Source organism: Hypanus sabinus, chromosome 10 (genome assembly GCF_030144855.1).
Source record: "Hypanus sabinus isolate sHypSab1 chromosome 10, sHypSab1.hap1, whole genome shotgun sequence".
NCBI lineage: Eukaryota > Metazoa > Chordata > Chondrichthyes > Myliobatiformes > Dasyatidae > Hypanus > Hypanus sabinus.
In genome coordinates this window covers 112454007-112478047 of record NC_082715.1, presented here as the reverse complement: position 1 = coordinate 112478047, position 24041 = coordinate 112454007, and the positions used below count along the sequence as shown (strand labels likewise).

At 40.7% G+C, this 24041-nt stretch overlaps 1 protein-coding gene across 1 annotated transcript in view; it reads right to left on the bottom strand.

The window, feature by feature from the left end:
* Nucleotides 1-6261: 6261 nt before the first annotated feature.
* LOC132401349 (uncharacterized) overlaps nucleotides 6262-24041 on the bottom strand; it is a 30673-nt gene continuing 12893 nt past the window's right edge. The window contains exon 2 of the mRNA XM_059983479.1: nucleotides 6262-7487. Coding sequence (XP_059839462.1) covers nucleotides 6773-7487 — 715 coding nt within the window. The 3' untranslated portion in view covers nucleotides 6262-6772. The remainder of the gene's footprint in view (nucleotides 7488-24041) is intronic.

Sequence of the window (24041 nt, the reverse complement as noted above, 5' to 3'; positions counted from 1 at the left end):
ACAAATGCCCTCAAAACTCCCTTTTTATATAACTACCACCAACCTGTGAGAAATACCTCTTTGCATAGCTCTGTTGATGCCACCGATAGGCCACATAATTCTGCTCCTATATCTTATTATACACTCAGTAGCCACCTTATTAGGTATTTGCAGTACCTAATAAAATGGCTAGTGAGTGTATGTGCACGATCTTCTTCTGCTATTGTAGTCTATCTACTTCAAGATTCAATATGTTGTGCATTCAGAAATGCTCTTTGGCACACCACTTTTTTTAATGCATGACTATTAGGTTACTATCACCTTCCTGTCAGCTTGAACCATCTGGTCATTCTCTTCTAGAAGTTTTTGAGTGTATTTGTTGACATGCCAAATCTCTTCAAACTCTTAATGAAGTATAGTTGCTGTCTTTATAACTGCATCAATATGTTGGAACCAGGTTAGGTCCTCCGAGATCTTGACACCCAGGAACTTGAAACTGCTCACCTTCTCCACTTCTGATCCTTCTATGAGGATTGGTATGCATTCTTCTGTCTTACCCTTCCTGAAGTCCACAATCAGCTCTTTCATCTTACTGACATTGAGTGCCAGGTTGTAGCTGTGACACCACTCTACTAGTTGGCATATCTCATTCCTATACGCCCTCTTGTCACCATCAGATTCTACCTATCATACCTGGTTACATTATCAGCTAATTTGAAGATAACATTTGAGCTATTCCTAGCCAGTCATGGGTATATAGAGAGTAGAGCAGTGGACTAAGCACACACCCCTGAGGTACACCAGTGTTGGTTGTCAGAGAGGAGGTATTATCACCAATCCGCACATATTGTGGTTTGCCGATTAAGAAGTCAAGGATCCAATTGCAGAGAGAGGTACAGAGGCTCAGATTCTGTAACGTTCTCAATCAGGATTGTGGGAATGGTGCTGAATGCTGAGCTATAGTTGAACAGCATCCTGACATAGGTGTTTGTGTTGTCCAGGTGGTCTAAGGACATGTGAAGAGCCATTGAGCCATCTGCCATTGACCTATTTTGGCAATTGGCAAATTGCAATGGGTCCAGATCCTTGCTGAGGCAGGAGTTCAGTCTAGTCATGACCAACCTCTCAAAGCCTTTCATTGCTGTCAATGTGAGTGCTACTGGGCAATAGTCATTAAGGCAGCCCACATTAATCTTCTTAGGCACTGGTACAATTGTTGCCTTTCTGAAGCAAGTAAGAACGTGCATCCATAGTGGTGAGATGTTGAAAATGTCCTCGAACACTCCAGCCAGTCAGTTGGCACATGTCTTCAGAGCCTTTTAAGATACTCCATCAGGACCATCCGCCTTTCGAGGGTTCACCCTCTTTGAAGACAGTCTAATGTCAGCCTCTGAAACAGAGATCACAGGGTCACCAGGTGCAGCAGGGGTCTTCACAGCTGTAGTTATATTCTCCCTTTCAAAATGAGCATAAACCGCTATGGATTGATATGGAATTAATGCAGGCAAGTGGAATTGACTCTGTACTCTGACAAGCTTAGCCAAGTAACATATCCCAGACCTTTTATTCTGCATCTCCCTCCCATTTATCCTATCTCATCAATAAATTTATGAATTTGAATATAGTCTCTTCCTCTAGGTAGTAACATAGATTATAATGATGTGCAGCCCAGTGTTGACGCTCATAAATTACAGCTTCACGGCCATTTATCCTGTCTTTTTCTTTGTTACCCAAACCTTTATTCACGCTAATTATCTCTATTGCTGTACAATCTTACTCAAAACAGTAAGATGGCATTTTCTTGACTGGTTCCCCATTATTCATGCTGCTTGTTGCATTCTCAAAGAATATCTAAATTTTTTTTAAACAATCCCCCTTTCATGAAACCATGCTGACTTTGCTTAATTACAAACGCCCTACTACTACTGCCTTAATAATACATGCCAGCAATTTTTCAGTGATACTTGTTCAGCTAACTGGACCAGCTTCCTGATCGGTCTTCTTTTTATGGACTGGAGCATAATAATTGTGGTTTTCTAATCCACCGAGAACTTCACAGAATCTGAAAAATTATTAAAGACCAAACTGATTTGAACCCACAACCTCTATAATCAATTAAAAGCCAGAGAATTTACCAGACATTAGCTTCAAGATTGGCCAAATCACCTTTTCTAGTGAAAATAAAAATAATTGTTTAAAAGTTCCTCATTTTATCCATTGATTTTCTATCATTAAGGTGATTTTGTCTTCTAAGAGGAAGATGGAAACAAATTATTCAAAGTCTCAACTTCTATTTTCCCTTATTAACTTCACAGCCTAATCGTCTAAGAGACAAATTTTCCTAAGTCACTTTCTTCCTTATTTTGTACTTGCAGAAACTCCTAGTTTGTGGTTTCCTATTTCTCACGAGGACACTCTTGTAGAAAGAACATTGTGAATTAGAGCAGAATATTCTGCATTCTGCATTAGAGCAGAATATTAGGAATTTTGGTAAACACTGCCAGAAGGGAGATAAGTAGATTCTAAGTGTGCTGGTATCCTTACATTTTTTAGATGGACATCCCTCTTAGTTCAAGACGAACTCTGTCACAGTAGAATTAATAGAATAACTAATTAGTCTAAAATAGTCAAACTATCAAGACTCTATGGACTCTCCCAAAGGTTCAAGTGGCTGCATAAGCAATTGATTTTTTTCCCCTTCAAATCCTGCTGAGCTCTGGGAAGATACCAGTGGAAAAATGCAGATGTGACACTTTTTGCCAGATTGCTTAACATCTTTTGTGGGGAAGGTGCTACAGTCTACAAATTTACTAGTTAACTCAGATTAACTGAATGTGATCAAAACAAGTCAAAATAATTTATGAAAAGGAAATCAGTTTGGTTGAGTTCTTTGGGGAAAGTATCAAGCAGGGTCAAAAGAAAGTATTTCCACAAGGCATCTGTTAAGCAATTTGAAAAGGTCAGTGTGGGGGGAATTTGTCACTTTCCAGCAACAGTACATTGCAAGAGTGAGGTAGTGTACATGGGTTCATTACCCATTCAAAAATCTGATGGGAGAAAGGCAGTAACTCTTCAGGCTTCTATACCTCATTCTCAATGGTAGCAATAAGAGGGCATGTCTTGAGTTTACAAACTCACTGAAGCTTTTTTCAATCTTGTGCAGTGGGCCCTCTATACCAGGTGGTGATGCAACCAGTTATAATCCTCTCCATGAGGGGATTTCTGTAGAAAAGTATATTGACTCACCACCCAGGCTGTGCTCTCTTCTGACATCAAGAAAGTGGTATAGAGCCTAAGGCCCACACCACCAGGTTAAGGGACAGTTCTCTGAACGATCAAGCTCTCAAACCAGTGCTTCACCTGCCCCATTACTGAACTGTTTCCACAACCCAAGGACCATCTCCTGTATTTATATGTATTATTTACTAGTTTTGTCCAGCCTGTAAGGTGGAGTCTTTAACTGATTATGTTTCTTGGACCCGAGTATGCCCACAAGAAAACAAATCTCAGGGCTGTCTGTGACACATGTACTTTAATAAAATTTTGAACTCTTTGAATTCATGTCTTTGCACACTACTGCTGCTACAAAAAGTTCATGTCATATACATCAGAGATAATAAACCTCACTCATGAATCTGATGACCTGTGGAACTCAAATTTCTGACATTCACCCACAGAACTTGAGCATGCATGAACAATTGCTTTACCTAATTACCTAATCCTGGACATCTATGATGGGATCTTAAAAACTTAAAATTACTGCAGCAACTGACCACAAATGAGCAAAATTATTTCTATCACTTATTAATTTCCCTTGCTGAGAAACTTAATTTTCTATCAAGGATAAATCACAAGACCAGACATTGAAGCAAAATCAGGCCATTCAGCTCAGATTCTGATTCACCAATTTTGCTCTGCCATTCCATCCTGGCTAATTTATTATTCCCGTAATACCTTTGTCCTGCTTTCTCCATGTAATCTTTGATCACCTTACAAATCAATTACCCATCAACCTTCACTTTAAATGTACCCTTATGACTTGGTAATACCCACAGCCATCTATGGCTATGAAACTGTGTAATTCAATTATTGAGCCTGTACCCTCTAGCCCCAGACTCCTCCCACTGAAGGAAAAATTCTCTCCACACGTTTCAATGAAATCCCCCCTCATTCTCCTTAAAGTCCAGCAAACACACCTGGAGCCATTAAATTCTCCTCATACATTAACCTTTGATTCCTAGAATCATTTACAAGACAACCAATGTCCTTTAAGGGATCAGCATTACATGCTTCCTTTAATATTCCTTTCTCTCAAAAACGATGTTAACATTCTATTTACCTGTACAAATTCCCAAGCCCCTTTGCACTTACTTAGAAGTCCAGGCCTTTAATCCTTCTGCTAAAGTGCATGACGCCACAATGCCATCTGCCAGTTTGTGCTTTCTCCAAATCCATATTTTGCACCTCTTGCTCCCCAAAATCTACTTGCCCCATTATTAAGAGCTATCAATTCCAATCGAATCTTACGACTGAATAACCCTATCGAAACCAACTTGACAGTATGTTTCCACCACTCATAAGAAGTTCCCTCATTTCCTCCATCACTGCTGCATCTTTTCCCAGGATAAGGCTTTCCATTCCTTAAGATTGGAAATGTCTGACATTTTCAGTCTTCCCCTTACCCATCTGCAACAGGCTCCTACCATTAAGCACCTCCCCCACCCACCCCCCTTTCCCATTCATTCCTCCCTCCCTATGATCTATCTCCAGGCACTTACCCCTTTCACACCACCACTCCGTGCCAGCACTAGTTGGAACCTGGTAAGATTAGGAATGGGGGGGGGGGGGGTGGGAAGAGAGACTACTTCAGGTTTTAAAATGTCTATTAACATTTTCTAACTTCTGCTATATTCTTCAATCCCATTTTGGACCCACCACTCCATGCTGCAGTGGCCTCCTCCATGATCAGCTATACTCTATTGTCTCAGCCTAGAATATGAACTATTCCTCTCCATTGATGCTACCTTACCTGTTGAGTTCCTCCGCATTTTTTGTGTTCCTATTTCACCATTCTGCCTAATCCCATGTAATTTTGAATCCACTTTGCTAGCTCATCCTGTATCCCACGGGCCATACGTGTGGAAGATTATCAAAAGGCTTACCAAAGTCCATGTAGGTACCATGCTGCACTTGTCGAATATCACGAACACTGCATTGGCTTAATGTCCCCGGAGTTCACCAATGCCATAAAGGCAGTGGGGTTTAGGTAGTAGTCAGCAGGCAGTAACTAGTACTAGGATTTGGGCCTTGGATCAAGACCATGAATGCGTAAAGCCTCGACTATGATGGGGCATTCATTTTATGTCAAAATGTGTATGTTTGAACATCAGATGGAGACATTGATTATTGAAGGGAGAGTACAGAATATATAAAAAAGTTACAATTAACCCTCAAGGTTTTGTTGGGGGCTGCTTTAAGTGCACAAATTAGGTTTCTGTACAGGATTGAAAAATCAAATTTCAACTACTATAGGCAATGTAGTGACAGGCAATTTAAACGTAATTGCATCACAGTTGATAAAATAGCTATCACTCAGATGTGAATGGTTGTCTTGAACCGTTTGCAGTAATCTCTCCGGTCTGTTCCCGTATCACTGCAGTGACCTCTTAAATTAGATTTTTATAAATTGGCTGTGAAAATGATAATATAGCAGCTCCCACCTCATGTGGAATTAATCTTACTAAAAACCTAAATTAGCAATATTCAAAAAAAGCTTTAATTAATTAGATTAAAACCAAATGCTTCATTTACTGCCTATAATACCGCAGTTAAAAGTACAGTTTCCGGAAGCCATCATTTTAATAAACTGTTTGGAAGGTGAACATCGTATGTAAAAGGGCTCCGAAAACATGGCGAGCGAACGGCAACGTAGCTGATATATTAGCGCACTGGATTCCAGGTGCAACATGGCGCGGGCCACGCAGGACGGCGCTGGCTCCTCCCCTGCACACCACGAGTCGGCGGGGCACGGCGAGCCGAGTCGAGCCGAGCCGAGCGAGCTGGGCCGGGCCGGCCGAGGGTCCGGCGCTAACACGTGGGCATGGCTGCTGCAGCCCCGCCGCAGTGCCCCGTCCGCCCCTCCCCGGGCCGGGCCTAGGCGCCTGGGCCCCGCCGCCACTCCACGTGTCACACGAGACCGAAACCGCGTCCCGACCCACCACTCACCTGATACACCGACCACCGCTCCGCACGACCTGAACAAAAGCATTTTGCAGACAATAATTCAATTCCATTTTTAATTTCTCACTTTGCAAAGAATTTCATACAGAACGTGTTCAGCTTTCCATCAAAATAATTTGTCTTAAGTAAATAAAGTACCCAGGCTTCGGAAAGCGGGATTTTGCTTCTCAAACGACACATTTTCACCATTAGAAGAGACCAGACTGCTTCAACGCCACAGAGGCGCTGGGTCACTACGCACATCTACCGCCCGCCACAACTTCCTCCGCGTTAATTCAAAGTAAAAAAATGTCTTTTAAGTTACAAACTGGCTGAACTTTTAAGCTATAAAACTTCGCGACGGACAAAGGAGAGGGTGGAGCAGGAAAGCGAGTGGAGCATAAGAGGGGAGAGGCGTTTGGCACCAACAGAGGCAGTCCTGTAATGGCGGGACGGGACTCGTGGACAGGAACCTTCCGCCTCCCCGCTCCTCCTCCCTCAGTAGGGTGTTAAGTAAAGGGTGGGGGAGGGAGAGAAGTGGGCCTCGGTTTCAGGCCGGGTACACACACGCAAGTCACTGGTAGGTGTTGCGGCTTCCATAATTGTAGGCGCCTCGGCCTCGGGTGTAGTTATCTTGGCGGTAGAAGTTGTCCCTCGTGTCATACTGCCGGGCACCGTATCCGCCGCCTCGCCCGCGGCCGTAACTTCGTCCTCCTCCGCCGTAGCCGCCACCGCCTCCCGTCTTCTTCTCAGCGTGGTCCACCCGGATCTGGCGGCCATCCAGAGACTTGCCGTTCATCGCCTGCATTGCATCGTGGGCATCACCCGGGTTCTCGAAGGTGATGAAGCCGAAGCCACGGGACGTTTGTGTGTCCCTGTCCTTGATAACACGCACCTCGGAGATCTGCCCGTACTTGCAGAACACCTCCTCGAGCGCCTGCTCGTCCGTCTCAAAGTTGAGGCCGCCGATGAATAACTTTCCTTCCTCAGACATGGTGCTGGTGCGTGTTCTCTCCGCTCTCGTGTTCCCGGTCTGCTCCTTCGGTGGCGGCTGCAGCTCGACTCTAGCTCGGCTCGCTCCGCCCACCAGCCCCCAAGCCGCTGCTCCATTGGCCAGGCTCTGTGGACACCAGCCAATCGCACGGCAGGTGGGTCTTTCCGCGCCACAACTGCGCGAGATCTTCCCTCCGACCGCAGTCCGCTCCCGCCCGCCCGCCATCTTGTCGGTTCGCAGTTGTTCAACCTCCATTCCGAGCTGTTTGATCCTCCTGGAAAGTGGTGCCCATGTGCTGCAGAGTCCAGTGGTCAGAGTTCGAGATTTCCACTATAATTTCACGGGTTTCACCCGTACGGTTTGCCTCAAAATTTAAGGATAGTCGGACAACAACATTAAAGTCTTTTATATCTACAATAAAAATTTTATTCACTTGCTATTAAAATTTAATGATGCCGTCAACAATCAATACTAAACATGGCTCCTGAAATTACAAACACTGCGCAGCTTACGTCAGCTATTTCAGAAACTTGGAACAAGCCTTCAGACTTGTGTCCGCAAACGCCAGTTGAATTCTGCAGATGAAGGAATGAACAATTTATATCTCGTCTCCCCACAGAAGATATTAGTCGTGATTTCTCACTTAACAGAGTGGGCCACGTGAAGGCTGCCATCTTCCACTCGTACAAATAAATCCTTGCGAATCATATTAATTCAAAATAAATTAAGATAAGCTCTAATCAATATCTCATTAAAATATAACAAAGAATTGGGTATTTCGCTAAACGCACGAGCAAATCAAAACCACAAAGAAAATAATAAGTATTAAGCCATTCGTCCCTTCTGGTCTCACTGTTAAGAGTTACATAACCACACGTCTCATAGCAGCTGTGAACCCATTCTAAGGCCCAGTAATTCCAAATCTGATCACAGTTTTCGTCAAAACATAAACAAACGAACCAAAGTCCAGAAGTGAGGTGACAGTGAAGTACATCTATCAATTTGCAACAACCTCTGAAAATGAAGTCCGTGAATAAAGGGAAAACATACTAGATCAATACTAGACAAAGTAACTTACAAGAGAACTAAAGAAGACATGAGCATTTCATCTGTATATAAAATGTTCATCAAAAATAACTTTAAAGTAGAATTGAATATAAGTGGGACTGGGAAGAATAGCCCTAAAAGGCATATTCTAAAGATTTAGCAGAGGAATGCTGAAAAGACCAGTATTAATCAAACACTTAAGTGTTTGAGCCTTAATATTACAGGGAGAAATTTCAAATATAAAATGTATTTATCAGAGTACATACATGTCACTACGTACAACACTGAGTTTCTTTTTTTCTGTGGGCATATTTAGCAAATCTATAGGACAGTAACTGTAAATGGGGTAAATGAGCAAATGGAAATATAAATAAATAGCAATAAATAATTAAGTGCCTGAAATAACAAGATAAAAAGTCCTTAAAGTGAGACCATTGGTTGTGGAAACACTAGAAATAGAGTGAGTGTAGTTATTCCCCTTTGTTCAAGAGCCTGATAGTAGAAGGGTAGTAACTGTTATTGAACCTGGTGGAATGGGTCCTGAGGCACCTAACTGCAGCAGTGAGAAAAGAGCACAGCCTGGGTGGTGAGGATCTTTGATGGTGGATATTGTTTTTCTATGGCAATGTTTCATGTAGATGTGCTCAGTGGTTGAGAGGGCTTTATTTACCATGATGTACTGGTCCGAATCCACTGTATTTTGTAGGATTTTCCACTCAAGCGCATTAATGTACCCATACCAGGCCTTAATGCAGTCACATAAAGAAACACATAATAAATATTTGAGTATTATTTTATTCAAAGTTCAATGGTATGATATCATTGTATTGGCCATTAGGAGATAGTTTTTTGGTATTCATTTTACACTTTTATGAAATAGACGCCGAGGAAAAAAGGACCCAGCTACCTTGCAAATGTTGTGTTCTACATATTTTCATGCAACTGTCATATTTAAAAATCACTGAAACACAAATCAATGTCTGAAGCTTAAAGTAGCAACAGTTCAGGAGTTTTTTTTGAATTTGACAGAGAGTAACCTGCTAGTACCATTGACATTTGTCCTGCAGATTTGGCATCAGCTTGCTCCAAGAAAAGAGTTTACTTCTGAGTTTACTTCCAGCCCTATCATTTGACCAGGAAGACCAGATAAGTTGTAGGATCAGAGGAATAAGTAAATTAACTGCAGTTTAATAATGAGGATGCTAATATAAATACATGAAACTACCTTGGTTTCCTCGGCTGCGCAAGTCTACGGAAGAGAACTTCTGGCCCCACCAAACTAATGAGATTGAGGCGCACTCAATCCCACCACAAACCTCGGTTTGTGCGGATGCTGTGACATTTGCTAACCTGTTACAAATTAATGCCACAAAACAACTGACGGTACACCACACACAATTAAAAGAATTATATTTATGAATCTTAACTGAAGAGTTAGTAAAGAATAACACAAAGAAAAGAGCTAATTCTAATTAAACAGTCAAATATGCACAAGTTGGAGCTCATCTTGAACTTCTCTGTCATTCACACGCTGGGCTCTCGGTCAACGTCAAAGCACACATCACCTTCTGAATGACACTCACAATCCATCTTGAATAAACGAGTCTCCCACCAAATCGTATGCTGCAAATGGTTCTCCCCAGCATCTTCTCTCTTCATCTCCTCTCAAACAAAAACCCCAAGCCTAACCTTTATTGTCCTTTACCAAGAAAACCTCCCGCTAATTGGATGGCACACATTCCACATCATCCCTTATCTTCAACAATAACCCAAACAGGCTGAAAGCAGAACAGACAGCTCTTACAGAACTGTTAAATGAAATACTTATGGCGTAACAGTAAAAATGCAAACAGGGCATTACATACAGAACAATATTGTTTAGCTGATTAAGTTGCATGAGAGGTAAATGGATACATGGTTTTCCTAATGAAATTTAGCCACTGTTGTGCCTTCTTTGTAGCTGCATTGATATGTTGGGTCCAGGATACATCCTCAGATACTGACATCCAGGAACTTGAAATTGCTCACTCTTTCCACTTTTGATCCTTCTATAAGGACTGGTGTGTTCCCTCATTTTATCCTTTCTGATGTCCACAGTCAATTCTTTGTTTTTATAGATGTTGAGTCCAAGGTTGTTGCTGCAACACCACTCAACCAGTTGATATATCTTGCTCCTGTATGCCCTCTAATTACAATCTGAAGTCCTGCCAACAAAATTTGTGCTGTGCCTAGACACATAGTCATGGGTGTAGACAGAGCAGAGCAGTGGGCTAAGCTCACATCCCTGAGGTGCACAGTGTTGATGGCCAGCAAGGTTAGTACATACATATTAATCTGCAGGCTTACCAAACTTCCACTAAAACAAACTGGGGATGGGCACAGTAGTTTCAGTGACCAGGATTTGATCAAGACCTTGGGTATTGTCTATGTGCTTTGCATGTCCTCCCTGTTACCATGCTCCCATCAGCTCCAGTTTCTTCCCAGAGTCTAAAGATGAGCTATAGTAAAAGCTACACTTGGTGCAAGTGAGTGGTTGGAGATTCAGGAGAAAGATAATGTGCATGTGAGAAATGGGGTTTTTAGTGAACTTAGTGGGAAAGTGGGTCAGCTAAGAATGCTCTGAGAACAGACACAGATTTGTTGGGCTTTATATAATTTGTTTTTCTTGTGAATATTGTACATGATATGTACATACCTGTGATGATGCTAAAAGCAAATTTTTCATTGCATGTGTGCATTCATATACTTAAGCATATGACAAACTTTACTTTTGAATAGTTTTTGTCATAAAACTACAAAACATTTACAATAGATTGGGTAGAAATTGTATTGGACAACCAAAAATAAAAATGGCAGATAAAAACTCACTTAACTGAGAATAAATAAAACAGGTTTGATAAAGAGTTTCAGATGTGAGGTGTCAACTCTGTTTCTCAAACACCTACTGATTGTTTTTAACTTATGTTTTTACTTGGAATCCTTTTCCATAGAGGGGAATGGAAGATCAGTCATTGGTTATATTCTAATTAGAGACTGATCAGTTAATTAAGAGATAACATAATAGGATTGTAAAATAGTGGAGGTAGAAAATTAACCCCAATCTTGTTAAATGGTCTCAAGAGATAACCTGTATCTGCTTTGATACCGCCACAATAGGTCATAGAAGATCTACTTTCTCTGGTTCTTATACTCTACTTTGGAACACATATGTCATTGAGTACAGTTTGGCATTCAACATAAAATCATCCCAACCAAACTTATCATCGAGCCCTGTATCTGCCACTACAATTGGATCCACAACTTCCTCATTGGCAGACTTAATCAGTGAGAATTGGTGACAACATTGCCTCCAAGCTGACCATCAATACATATGCACATCAAGACAGTGTGCTTAGCTCCCTGCTCTACCCCTATACAGACATGACTGCGTAACTAAGCAGAGATCCAATGTCATATACAAATTTGCTGATGACACCACAGTTTCTGGACAAATCACAGGTAGTGATGATTCAGGGTACAGGAGCAAGATAGGGTACCTAGTTGAATGGTGCCACAACAACAACTTCTTGCTAGTTTTAGTAAAACTAAAGAGCTGATTATTGACTTTAGGAAGGGAAAAGTGGGAAAATGTGTGCCTGTCTGCATTGCTGAATTGGTGGTGGAGAGTGTGAGCAGCTCTAGATTCCTGAGTGTTAACATATTGGATGACCTCTCCTAGACCCAGCACAGAGATGCAATCACAAGTAAGGTATGTCAGCATCTTTACTTTTTAGAAGGTAAAGAAAGTTCAGCATGTCATCAATCATTCTAACAAACCTACACATGTATCAATGAAGTATCCTATCTCAATGCACCATAGTCTAATACAGCAATTCAAATGTTTTTTTTTCTTGGGTGTGTTGTGTATTTCATGCTATATGCCCACAATACTGCTGTAAGTAAGTTTTTCATACACCATTGCATACATGTATTTAAGCATATGACAATAAATTTGACTGATTTGGGACATAGGCTCAAGGGCCAAATGGCGTAGTCCTGACTTTATTAATGCTGTTAATGTTACTTCCCCCTTCATGGATGCTGCCCAACTTTCTGTATTTCCCATACATTGTTTTTCTACTAAATAAAATTTATAATCCAATTACTGTTATATTACAACACAAGTCCACTTTCACTGATATTCCTTCCAACTGCCCACCTTCAAAGGGATCTGAATTCCACAGTCAACTATTTGATTCCTTATTTATGTTTATGCATTGAAAGCAGCTTAATGGTGTTTTGAAGAGCAAGAGTGACTTGGTTGAATAAAGAAGATCCTGGTGGAAGTGAAATTGAAGGAGAAAATAGAACTAGAGGGTCATACTTTTGAAAATAAGGGAATTTTTCAGGTAGTTAGTCTGTGCACATATTCAGTTCAACCACCAGAGCTGCCTCTTCTCTTGTGGGGTTGCTACATGCTGGCTGTAACAATTCTACTAATTGTATTCCAGATAACATTTGGATGATTTTAATCCCTTGGTATTACTGCATGTTCTGCCATTTATCAGAAATTTGCCCATAAATCTATGCTTTGATTTCCTTAGCTGTTTTCAGATATTTATTGTCCACTCCCTTTGACTGACATTGTTTCTTCTTTCAATCATATTTTTCACAAATTAACTCTCATTGCTGTTATTAATTTGTGAACCAACATTTATAACACAACCTTCCTTTATCCCCCTTTATTTGAAAACTGTAACCAGGAATGTTGAAGTACCATTTCCACCCTTTAAATCAAGTTTCCATATTAGCTACAGTTTACATCATATCATCTCACCTTACGTGCTATTATTGTTGCAATTACATACATATTTACTGTCCAGCACAAACTTATGCCTTGTATATTCATCTTCCAGTCTCTGTTGTTCTGCCCTCCAAATTATCTCATTTCCACTTTGCTTCTTTCGCTCTGAATATTTACTCAGCTTTTCATCTCCCTGTCAAATTAGCCTAGTTAGACCAAAACCATGGAGAAAATAATTGAGTTACAGAGCAATTGTTTCCCATCCTGTTTTAAAACTTCCAATTAGGTTTAAGTCACTGCCACAAAACCGAAGTAACAACATTAGAAGTCTGAAATGAGATCCTGTAAGATGTTCAGTCTCCAAGTCACTTGAATTCTCCATCCTTGGGGGATCGTCCTGCCAGGCTATATGGGTAGAACACAGAAACAAGAGAGATTATCACTTAGATGGGACTGTATTATAGGCTCTAAAACAGTCAGCGGGAATTAAATCAGATGTGAAAACAGATGGCAGATTGCTGTAAGAACAACAGGGCAAATTGGTGCGTTACTTAACTCCTCTAATATCAATTTGGTCACCCATAGTGCAAAGGGCTTGGACAAAATCAAATTTGTTATATATTATGAGTCCAAGAAAACTTCCTTAATCAATAAACAGATGACCCTACTAGACAGGGCACAAAACTAGACCACCACTTAGAGGTAATGTTGAAGTTTCAGCTGTGGAGTTTATTGGTACCAGTGACTTTAATTCTATTAGTTTAAAAAAAAGATAAGGAGAAAGGTAAATCTACAAGTTAAGGTCTTAACTCGGGGAAGGGCAAATTTTGGAGAATTTTTAAAAACAGGAACCTGTAGAGATAAGTTGAATGAAACAATTCCAAGTAAACAAGTGACTGGCAAATCAGAAGCATTTAAAACTATGATTTCAAGACATCATGAACAGCATGTTCCTGTCAGGGCAAAGAACAAGGCCAGCATTGCCCTTGCCCTTACAACGGCAAGGATAAGAGATATTGAGGCTCTGGCTAAGAAAACGATGGCTTACATCAGGTTTAGGCAGTGGTGATTAGTACGTGTAGGTGGTTTTCTGAAAAAGCAACCAAGTGAATTTATGAGTGATGGTGATTGTTTAAGTGGACTTCAGCAAGGCCTGTAACAAGGTCCCACATGGAAGACTAGCCTGGAATGTTAGATCACATGGATTTCAGGGAGAGCTAGCACTAGTGGATCCATAACTGTTTGAATTGAACTGACATCCTTCATACACGAGGAGTTAAAATCTTCATGTTACATCTCCGTCTAAATGTGCAATGTGCAATTTATTAAAAATACTATATACACCAGGACAGTCAATATAACATAGAAATACTATTTTATCAGTGTGAATTATTCAGTCTGATGGCCTGGTGGAAGAAGCTGTCCTGGAGCCTGCTGGTCCTGGCTTTTATGCTACGGTACCGTTTCCCGGATAGTCAGCTGGAACAGTTTGTGGCTAGGGTGACACACGTCCCCAATCCTTCACACCTGTCTTTGTAAATGTCCTGAATAGTGGGAAGTTCACATCTACAGATACGCTGGGCTGTCTGCACCACTCTCTGCAGAGTCCTGCAATTGAGGGAAGTACAGTTCCCATACCAGGCAGTGATGCAGCCAGTCAGGAAGCTCTCAATTGTGCCGCCGAAGAAAGTTCTTGGGATTTGAGGGCCCATACCAAACTTCGTCAACCGTCTGAGGTGAAAGAGGCTCTGCTGTGCCCTTTTCACCACACAGCCAGTATGTACAGACCATGTGAGGTGCCCTGTGATGTTTATGCCAAGGAACTTAAAGCTGTTCACCCTCTCAACCCCAGATCCATTGATGTCAATAGGAGTTAGCCTGTCTCCATTCTTCCTGTAGTCCACAACCAGCTCCTTTGTTTTTGCGACGTTGAGGGAGAGGTTGTTTTCTTGATGCCAGTGTTAGGGTGATGACTCCTTCTGTGTAAGCTGCCTCATTATTATTTGAGATTAGACCAATCAGTGTAGTATTGTCAGCAAACTTAATTAGCAGATTGGAGCTGTGGGTGGCAACACAATCATGGGTAGAGAGAGTAAAAAAGAGGATTCAGGACACAGCGCTGGGGGGGGGGGGTCTCCTGTGTTGAGGGTCAGAGGGGCAGAAGTGAGGGAGCACACTCTTATCATCTGCTGGCAATCTAACAGGAAGTCCTGGATCCCTGGATCCAGCTAAACAAAGCAGGGTGAAGGCTGAGGTCTCTGAGCTTCTTGTTGAGCCTGGAGGGAATTATGGTTTTGAATGCTGAACTGTAGTCCAAGAAAAGCATTCTCTCATAAGCATCTTTCTTCTCCAGAAGTGCAAGGAGCAGATACTTAATAGTAAAAGTAGCAGAGGTTGTTTCTCAGAATGGAACCCTGTGATAAGTGGTGTTCCACTTGGATTGGTGGTGGACCCATTGATGTTCATCATTTATAGAAACTATTTTAATGTGAAAATGGTTGGTAAATCTGCAGATGACATGAAAATATGTAGTATTGCAAACAGTGAAGGTAGTGACTAAAAATTACAGGAGGATTTTAATCAGCTCGCTAAGTGGGTTAAGCAATGGCAATCAATTCAGATAAGTGTAAGGTGTTTCATTTTGGGAAGACAAATAAGGAAGACAAATTCACTGGGGAGTGTTACAGAAGGACCTAGGAGTCCAAGTATAAGTGGTATCACAGATAGACAGGGTGGTGAAATATGTGTTTGGCATGCTTACCTTCATTAGTCAGGACAATGGATATAGAAATTGGGATTTTATGTTGCAGATGTACAAGATATTGATGAGGAAACAACTGGGGTACTGTGTACGGTTTTGATTACCCTATTATAGAAAATCAAAATTAAGCTAGAAAGAGTGGAGAGATTTACCATGGATGTTGTTACAATTTGATGGTCTGAGAAAGAGGTTAGAATAATAATCATAAGAATTTACTCCTTGAAGCACAGGAGATGAGGGGTGACCTTATCACGATGTATAAAATTATGAGGGGCAATGCTAAATTAAATGTACATCAGCTTTTTGCCAAGGGAATGAAAACAAAAACTGGATGGCAGAGATTTAAAGTGAGAGGGGAAATAATTGAAAAGGATCTGAGGGGGAACCTCCTCATTCAGAGGGCATGAGCTACCAGGAAATGAGGCTGGGGCAGGTACAATAATGACGTTTAAAACATTTGGAACATATTTGGATAGAAAAGGTGTACAGAGAGTTATTTAAACTGATTTGGGTCAAATGATGGCAAATGCGACTTGTTTAGATGGGCATGTTCATTGTCATGGATGACCTGATCCACAGGGGTTGGTTCCACACTGCATTGCTCTACTCCACTCTTGACCACTGGTTTTGATCTCCTCTTTTTTCAATAAAGAACAAAAGCTTAATGAACAACATCCAACTTGGCACATTACAACATTCTGGACTAAACACTGAATTCAACTACAGTCAGCCCTCCTTATCCACAGGGGATTGGTTCCGGACCCCCCCCCCCCCCCCCCCGGCGGATACCAAAAAACGCGGATGCTCAAGTCCCTTATTTAACCTGTCCCAGTATGGGAGTCTTGCAGGACTCCGGACTTTACTTAACCTGTCTCAGTGCGGTGGACATTAGGACCTGGCGGTGCAGCTCTGAATCCACGGTGTTTCTGTTCACGAAAATAATTACAATCACAGTTGAAAATAAGGTGGAAGTAATAAAGCAATCGGAAAGAGGTGAAATGCCATCGGTCATTGGAAAAGGGTTAGGCTATAGTTGGTCAACAATCAGAACAATTTTAATGGAGCGTGTGAAAGGCTCTGCAACAATGAAAGCTACAATTATTACTAAGCAACACAGTGGTTTAATTATTGAAATACGTATGCTTCTTAAGTGTTTTAGATGCATAAAAAGGTAAAATATGTACTATATACTAAGAAAAACATTTGACTAACTGACGCTAAATAAGACCGGATGTACCTGTTCCGGCTTCAAATCCTACTTAAAGATGGACTCAGGAATGTAACTCATTCCTAACCCAGGGACTGCCTGTACTTTTAAGCCATTTCTAGATTACTTATAATACCTAATACAATGTAAATACTGTGTAGATAGTTGTTATACTGTATTGTGTGGAATAATGACAAGAAAAAAATAGTCTGTACATGCTCGAACAACGAGTGCTGGAGAAAGAACTTCCGGGTTTTCCCAATCTGCGGTTGGTTGAATCCGCGCACGCAGAATCCATGGATAAGGAGGGCGGACTGTATTTCAGATAACCTGTTCTTTTTAAGTCTTGTCTCACATTTCCAGCATTCAGTCTTACCACTCATAATTTCATATTTCATTCTTCTACTTACACCTACTCTAGATATGACCATTGATATTCACCAGCTGTCACCATCCTCTTTTATCTAATATAATCATCGCCTCTATTGTTCGACCTCTTTGTCTCCAGCCTACTGTAAACCTCACCAGTGTTCTCTCTGCTCCACCCCACTGCACTACAATTTAAGATGATATCATTCTTTCTAACTGCTAACAGTTTTGATGAAAGGTTAATGACCTAAACATTAACTATTTCTCTTCCCACCGATGTTGCCTGCCTTGAGAGAGTGGATAGGATAAATACAGGAGATCTGGCCGGATCCACTCACCATGACATGATGATTCTTCAGAGCTATAAATGGTCCAAACACCCAAGGCCTCACTCACCAAGCTGACAGACAAGGGCTTATTATGGATAGAGAAGCAAGCAGCACCTGCTTCGAGGTGCAATTTCAAGATGTTCTCAACTGGGACTCAGTAGCTGAGGGAAGTGTCCATCAGAAAGCTATTTGTTACAATCTTGTCAATAAAAGGAAGTTTGAAAGATCAATCAACAACTAATAAAACTTGTTTTAGAAAATAAAGCACTAGTGAACAGGTGAAATTCGTAATTCTGTACTCAGAGCCCACTTTATAGTTTGTTAATGCAAATAACCAATCGGCCAATAACATTGCAGCAATTCAATGCAAAAAAAGAATGCAGACATGGTCAAGAGGTTCAGTTGTTGTTCAGACCAAACATCAGAAAGGGGAAGAAATTAAATCTCATCTACCATTCCCCTCCCCTACCTTCTCTGCTACCCATATTCACTTGTTTTCTGCTACAAATGGGTTTATGGTCTTGACAGTTTTGCTTAATATCTCCCAAATAATACTGGTAAAAGCCCAAACTTGTTGAGGTACAACCCATTCATCTTGACTAACATGCCAATGCCTCAGGTCCTCCCTCTTAAGTCTTATTTTTACCCACATATTAATCTATTTTTTTCATTTCTAATTACAGTAACAAATAATTGTGGCCTGCATGAGAAATTCAGATTAATATACTCCACCTTACCCCAGTTTTAAAAACCTGCCCAGGTTCTACATAATCAAATATAAAAACTCAACCACAAAATATGCCACAGCATCAGTCCTTTGTTTTATGGTGACTTGTGCAGACTGCATCACTAAAGATTCAGTCTCCCAAAAGCAGAGTACTGGTTTAAAAATAGCACGCACCAATTTTGCAAAAAACCTCCTGGACAAGAATCCAGAAAAACTTAGGACCTTTCATGTTGTGTGACTTCAACCATTTTTCAAAAGCTGAACAAGCACAATTGTTTGGAGATACCGAACATGTACTGTTCTATAAGAACATAAGAGAAGAATTAGGCCATTCAGCCCATCAAGTCTGCTCTGTCATTCCATCATGGCTGATCCCAAATCCCACTCAACCCCGTACACCTACCATCTTCCCATATCCGTTTATGCCCTGACCAATCAGGTCACGATCAACTTCGGCCTTAAATATATGCACGGACTTTGCCTCGACCGCAGTCTGTGGCAGAGCATTCCACAGATTTACCACTCTCTGGCTAAAAAAAATTCCTCTTTACCTTTGTTCTAAAGGATCACCACTCAAATATGAGTTTGTGCCTTCTACTTCTTGATGCCCCCACCATAGGAAACATCCTCTCCACATCCACCCCATCTAGTCCTTTCAACATTTGTTTCAATGAGATTCCACCCCCCCCCCACCCCACACATTCTTCTAAATTCCAGTGAGTACAGGCCCAAAGCTGCCAAACGCTCCTCATATGTTAACTTCTTCATTCCTGGAATCATCCTCATGAACTTCCTCTGGACTCTCCAATAAAACATCCTTTCTGAGATATGAGGCCCAAAACTGTTGACAAAACTCCAAGGCAAACACAAGGAAACCTGCAGATGCTGGAAATTCAAGCAACACACACAAAATGCTGGTGGAACGCAGCATACCAGGCAGCATCTATAGGGAGAAGCACTGTCGATGTTTTGGGCCGAGACCCTTCGTCCACCAGCATTTTGTACAATACTCCAAGTGCGGCCTGACTAGTGTCTTATAAAGTCTCAGCATTATCATCTTGTTTTATATTCTATTCTCCTTGAAATAAATGCTAACATTGCATTTGCCTTCTTTACCAGATTCAACTTGTAAATTAACCTTCTGGGAGTCTTGTACAAAAACTCCTAAGTCCCTCTGCACCTCTGATGCTTGAATCTTCTCCCCATTAAGATAGTCCGCATTATTGTTCATTTTACCAAAATCATTATCATGCATTTCCCAACAGTGTATTCTATTTGCAACTTTTTGTCCATTTTTTCAATTTGTCTAAGTGCTGTTGCAATCACATTGCTTCCTCAGCACTGCCTACCCCTCCACCTATCTTTGTATTATCTGCAAACTTTACCACAAAGCCACCAATTCCATTATCCAAATCACTAACCATGTGAAAAGTAGTAGTCCTAATACGGACTCCAGAGGAATACCACCAGTCACCGGCAGCCAATGAGAAAAGGCTCCTTTTATTCCTACTCACTACCGCCTGCCTGTCAGCTAGTGGCAGTATCTTTCCTGCAACACCATAGGATTTAATCTTGCTAAGTAGCCTCATGTGTGGTACCTTATCAAATGTTTTCTGAAAACTCAAGTAAATGACATCCACTGACTCTCCTTTGTCCACTGTTACTTCCTTGAAGAACTCTAAAAGATTTCCCTTTACAGAAACCATGCTGACTTTGACTTATTTTATTAGTCTCCAAGTATCGTGAAACCTTATCCTTAATAGTAGACTGCAAAATGATGTATCCACCTTAAGACCTTTGAGTTTGCCTAGCACTTTTCCATTATAACAACAATGGCACTCACTCCTGTTCCTTGACACTCTGGAACACTGCTAGTGTCTTCCATAGTGAAGGCTGATGCAAAGTACCCATTAAGTTCATCTGTCATTTCTTTGTCCCCATTACTAATTCAGCAGCATCATTTTCCAGTGGTCCAATATCAACTCACCTCCCTTTTACTCTTTATTTCACTGAAAATAACTTTTAGTATCCTGCTTTTTATTATTGGCTTTTCTGTCCTCATATTTCATCTTTTCCCTTCTTATGTCTTTTTTTAAATCTTGATTCTTGTTCTGTTGAACACAACCTTCAAATCTTCAGCACTAAATATTCATAAAAGGAAATAAATATGAAAGGAGTCATGTTTAGCAAGAAAAGATTATCTTCAGATTCACCTCTTCCAGTGAATTTGAATGGTTTATAACAAAGAAAAGTCATTAGAATTCCTGCAGCTATTTCAGATGCACTGAAAAACTGCTCTCTCAAGTGGCAATTTGGTATCCAATGTTCAATAAATGTTCCAACCTAACAGACCAGAATCTGTTTACTTTCCAAGAGGCTTGTGATAAACTATATGAGTTAGCTATTTTCTCAATATGTTTTAGTGACAAGTGACTTCTGGCAGCATACAAAAGAAAGTCTCCCGCTCAAATGAATAGTTTCTGCAGGTTCTATGTTACTATCTTCATCTGGACCAGTAACATGTCCGCATATTCCATGACCAGTTATCTTAAGAAGAGCAATTATGAAATGTTCAGGAAATGGAACTTAAGAGTATTTCTCGGCTTGATTTCCTTCATTGCGCTACATGAAATTGTGGAAAGAGCTCACCAGAAAGCAAAACGATTTTGACAATTCCAAAAGGAGATCATGGAAGAAGAGAACGGCAAATTAGAATAGCGAACACAGTCTCAATAACAGGGACTTAACTGGGTCGGATTTTTTAATTATCACAGAAAACCGCGTCATAAGCGAGGTTCAAAGTTCAATTTAAGGAAGACCCCAGGACAAACAAGTTAACAAAATTAATCATGACAATGTTCAAACTGGGTTTCTAGCATTTTTAACGTAACAGGCAAATCAATTCATTTACAGCGGTTCCAGAAGCTGTTTATTCAGCGGCAGGAACACGGCAGCGTTAGATTGTCGGTCATTGTTCTTCGTAGCCGCCATCAGGGACGTGGCTTCGTTTCACAATTAAATAGCCGTCACCCGCGACCTCGCCATACTGGCCTCTACCGCCAAAGCCACTCCTTTCATTCACCTCGGCTTCTGCCAAAACCTCGCTTCCTCTCGCTTTGATCCACCGGATCTGACGGTCGTCGATAGACTTGCCACTAATAGCCTGCAATTAGAGCTTTTCGGTTGTCTAAATTTACAAAACCGAAACTCGCGACGTTACCGTCTCTGATTTATTAATGAATCGGACAGCGTGATTTGCACGTATTTGAGTAAGTGTCCAGGCCAATTCCGTCGCCAATGAATAATTTCCCCTTGGTCGACTTGGTCGACATTTTAACACCGAGCTGAGTGCACACCTCTCTCAGTGAAAGAGAAGCTTAAAATGGCGTCGGGCAAAAAGAGAAAGAATGCCAGGAATTCAGCCGCTGAGGACGCGGGGAGCTCGCTGCTTTTTGTCCTCCTTTTGCCCCCTCTCACCCCTGTGTATCGGTGCGTTCTTTTGGAAATAGGTGTCAAATTATCTTACAAGATAACAAACACCAAGGGTTTGAACACAATTCTTTTCAGAATTCAACCAATGTAGAATTCATTTGAACAATAAGTGTCATCAGGCATGCAATTTAAAGTACAAGACTACCCAAGTCAAATAGCAATATCTCAAAAAAATTATTTACTCTCTAGCCAGGTCTATTCTTCTATTAATAGAACTATCCTTTTAAGTCAACATTGTCTCCCTGAATTATCCACCAAAATATGTTTCTTATTTTCCATTAATTTCCCTATTAACCCTGTAGTCAGTGATGTACATCAAAGAAAGCAGTCATCCACACACTGATCCCAAGAATATCACTGTCACCCAGCTCCAGCCTTAATCATGTATCACGCCACACTGACAACTACTGGCACTAAGTTCAGAAGAATGAAGAGAGCTGCTTGAAAATTTCAAACCATTAAAAGGCCTGATTGTCTAAATGCATCACAGCTTAGTAAAATGACAGCTCTGCCCTAAACCACAAGAAACGAGAGATGTGTGTCTGTAAACCAGACTTGTCATTTCCCCACTGCTTTAGGAGAGCAGCCAAGATAATCAAGGATCCCTCCCATCCTGGTCATTCTCCCTTCTCGGGTTAAATCGAATAAACAAAAAGCTTGTCGGGGATAAAAAGACTAAAAACCATTCCTTCCTCTCATGCACTTACCTCACCCTGGCTCTTGCACTTTGTTCTTCTTAAAATACACATTCTCTGTAGTTGCAACAAACATTGTGCATATTTTTCTCTTATTGCCTCTGTAATTACGTTGGCAAAATCTGCCTTGGATGGCATGCAAGCAGATTTTCTCTGTATCTAGGTACAAGTGCCATCATAGTAAACCAAAACCAACCCCCCCAACCCCCGACCAATTCTCACATCAGGGTGCATAGTGTGAAAATAAGGGATAGGCTATTTATGATGGAAGTTAAAAATTTCACTTAGCGAGAGGTGAACCCTCAGAATTCTTCATCATGAGGGACTGTGAAGTCTCAGTCATGGAGTTTATTGTAAACAGAGGTCTATAGGATTCTTGATTATCAAGGGACATGAGGACAGTGATGGAAAATGATGTCAACTTGGATGATTAGCCATAATCTTCCTAGTCTTAAGATCACAAAGGGCTATTCTTGATTCTATTTGTTATTTCTCTGAATTGGAAAATTACAAACAAGGTTTTCCAATCTATTACCAACAGGTGCAATGCCACTTTTTTCTCAACTTATCTAAATATTTGAGTCAGACAAAAGTATCACTGGTTATTAAAATAAACTACTCCATTTTATGGTTAACATCATGCATTTTTTCCCTTTCTCTTCTGGCTGCATTTGACACCATCTCCTTCAACTTTGTAATGCTATGTACATTTTAAACCTTCATATTAACTTTGATTTCCAAGATCTACTCCTGGTTATCCTCATGCCATTTAATTCTACTTCACAATATTTTCCCATGTCCTTTCCCTCCAACTCTTTCATAATTCCTTCCTTTGTATATCTACCAGTACCGAACCCCTATACAATGATTACCCTAGTCAGTACATTCAACATAATCAAAGATGCAGATATGAACTCCTTCCACTGCTCCAATGCACATATACTTTCAAGCAACTTTTTCCAGTCAACTTGCAGGAAACCACATTTCCGCATGAAATTTGACTTTCCTTCATTTCTTTTATGTTTGATCTATTTTACTTTCTATAACAATACTTCATCTAAAGGGAATAATGATAGCTAGAGACAAATGCATTGCACACATGAATCCTGAGTGCAAGAGGAAGCTTTATTTTGAGTTCTACAAGAATAGCATATGCACAAAGAGGAACGTAGATTTGAAGAATCGGTGTATCTATACAAAAAAAAAGCATTAAGCTTTAAAGGCAGTTTAAAATGCATTTGATTTATTTGGAGATTCGGCTTGTCACCGAATACTTTAACAAACTTATACAAATGTGCTGTTGAAAGCATCCTGACTAATTTCTGTCATAGTCCGCAGTGGAACACGACAGACCACTAATTAATCAATAAAACCATATTCACTACAATCTAGTAACACTGTAACCCCTTTATCCACCTTGCACTAAAATAGATCTTTTT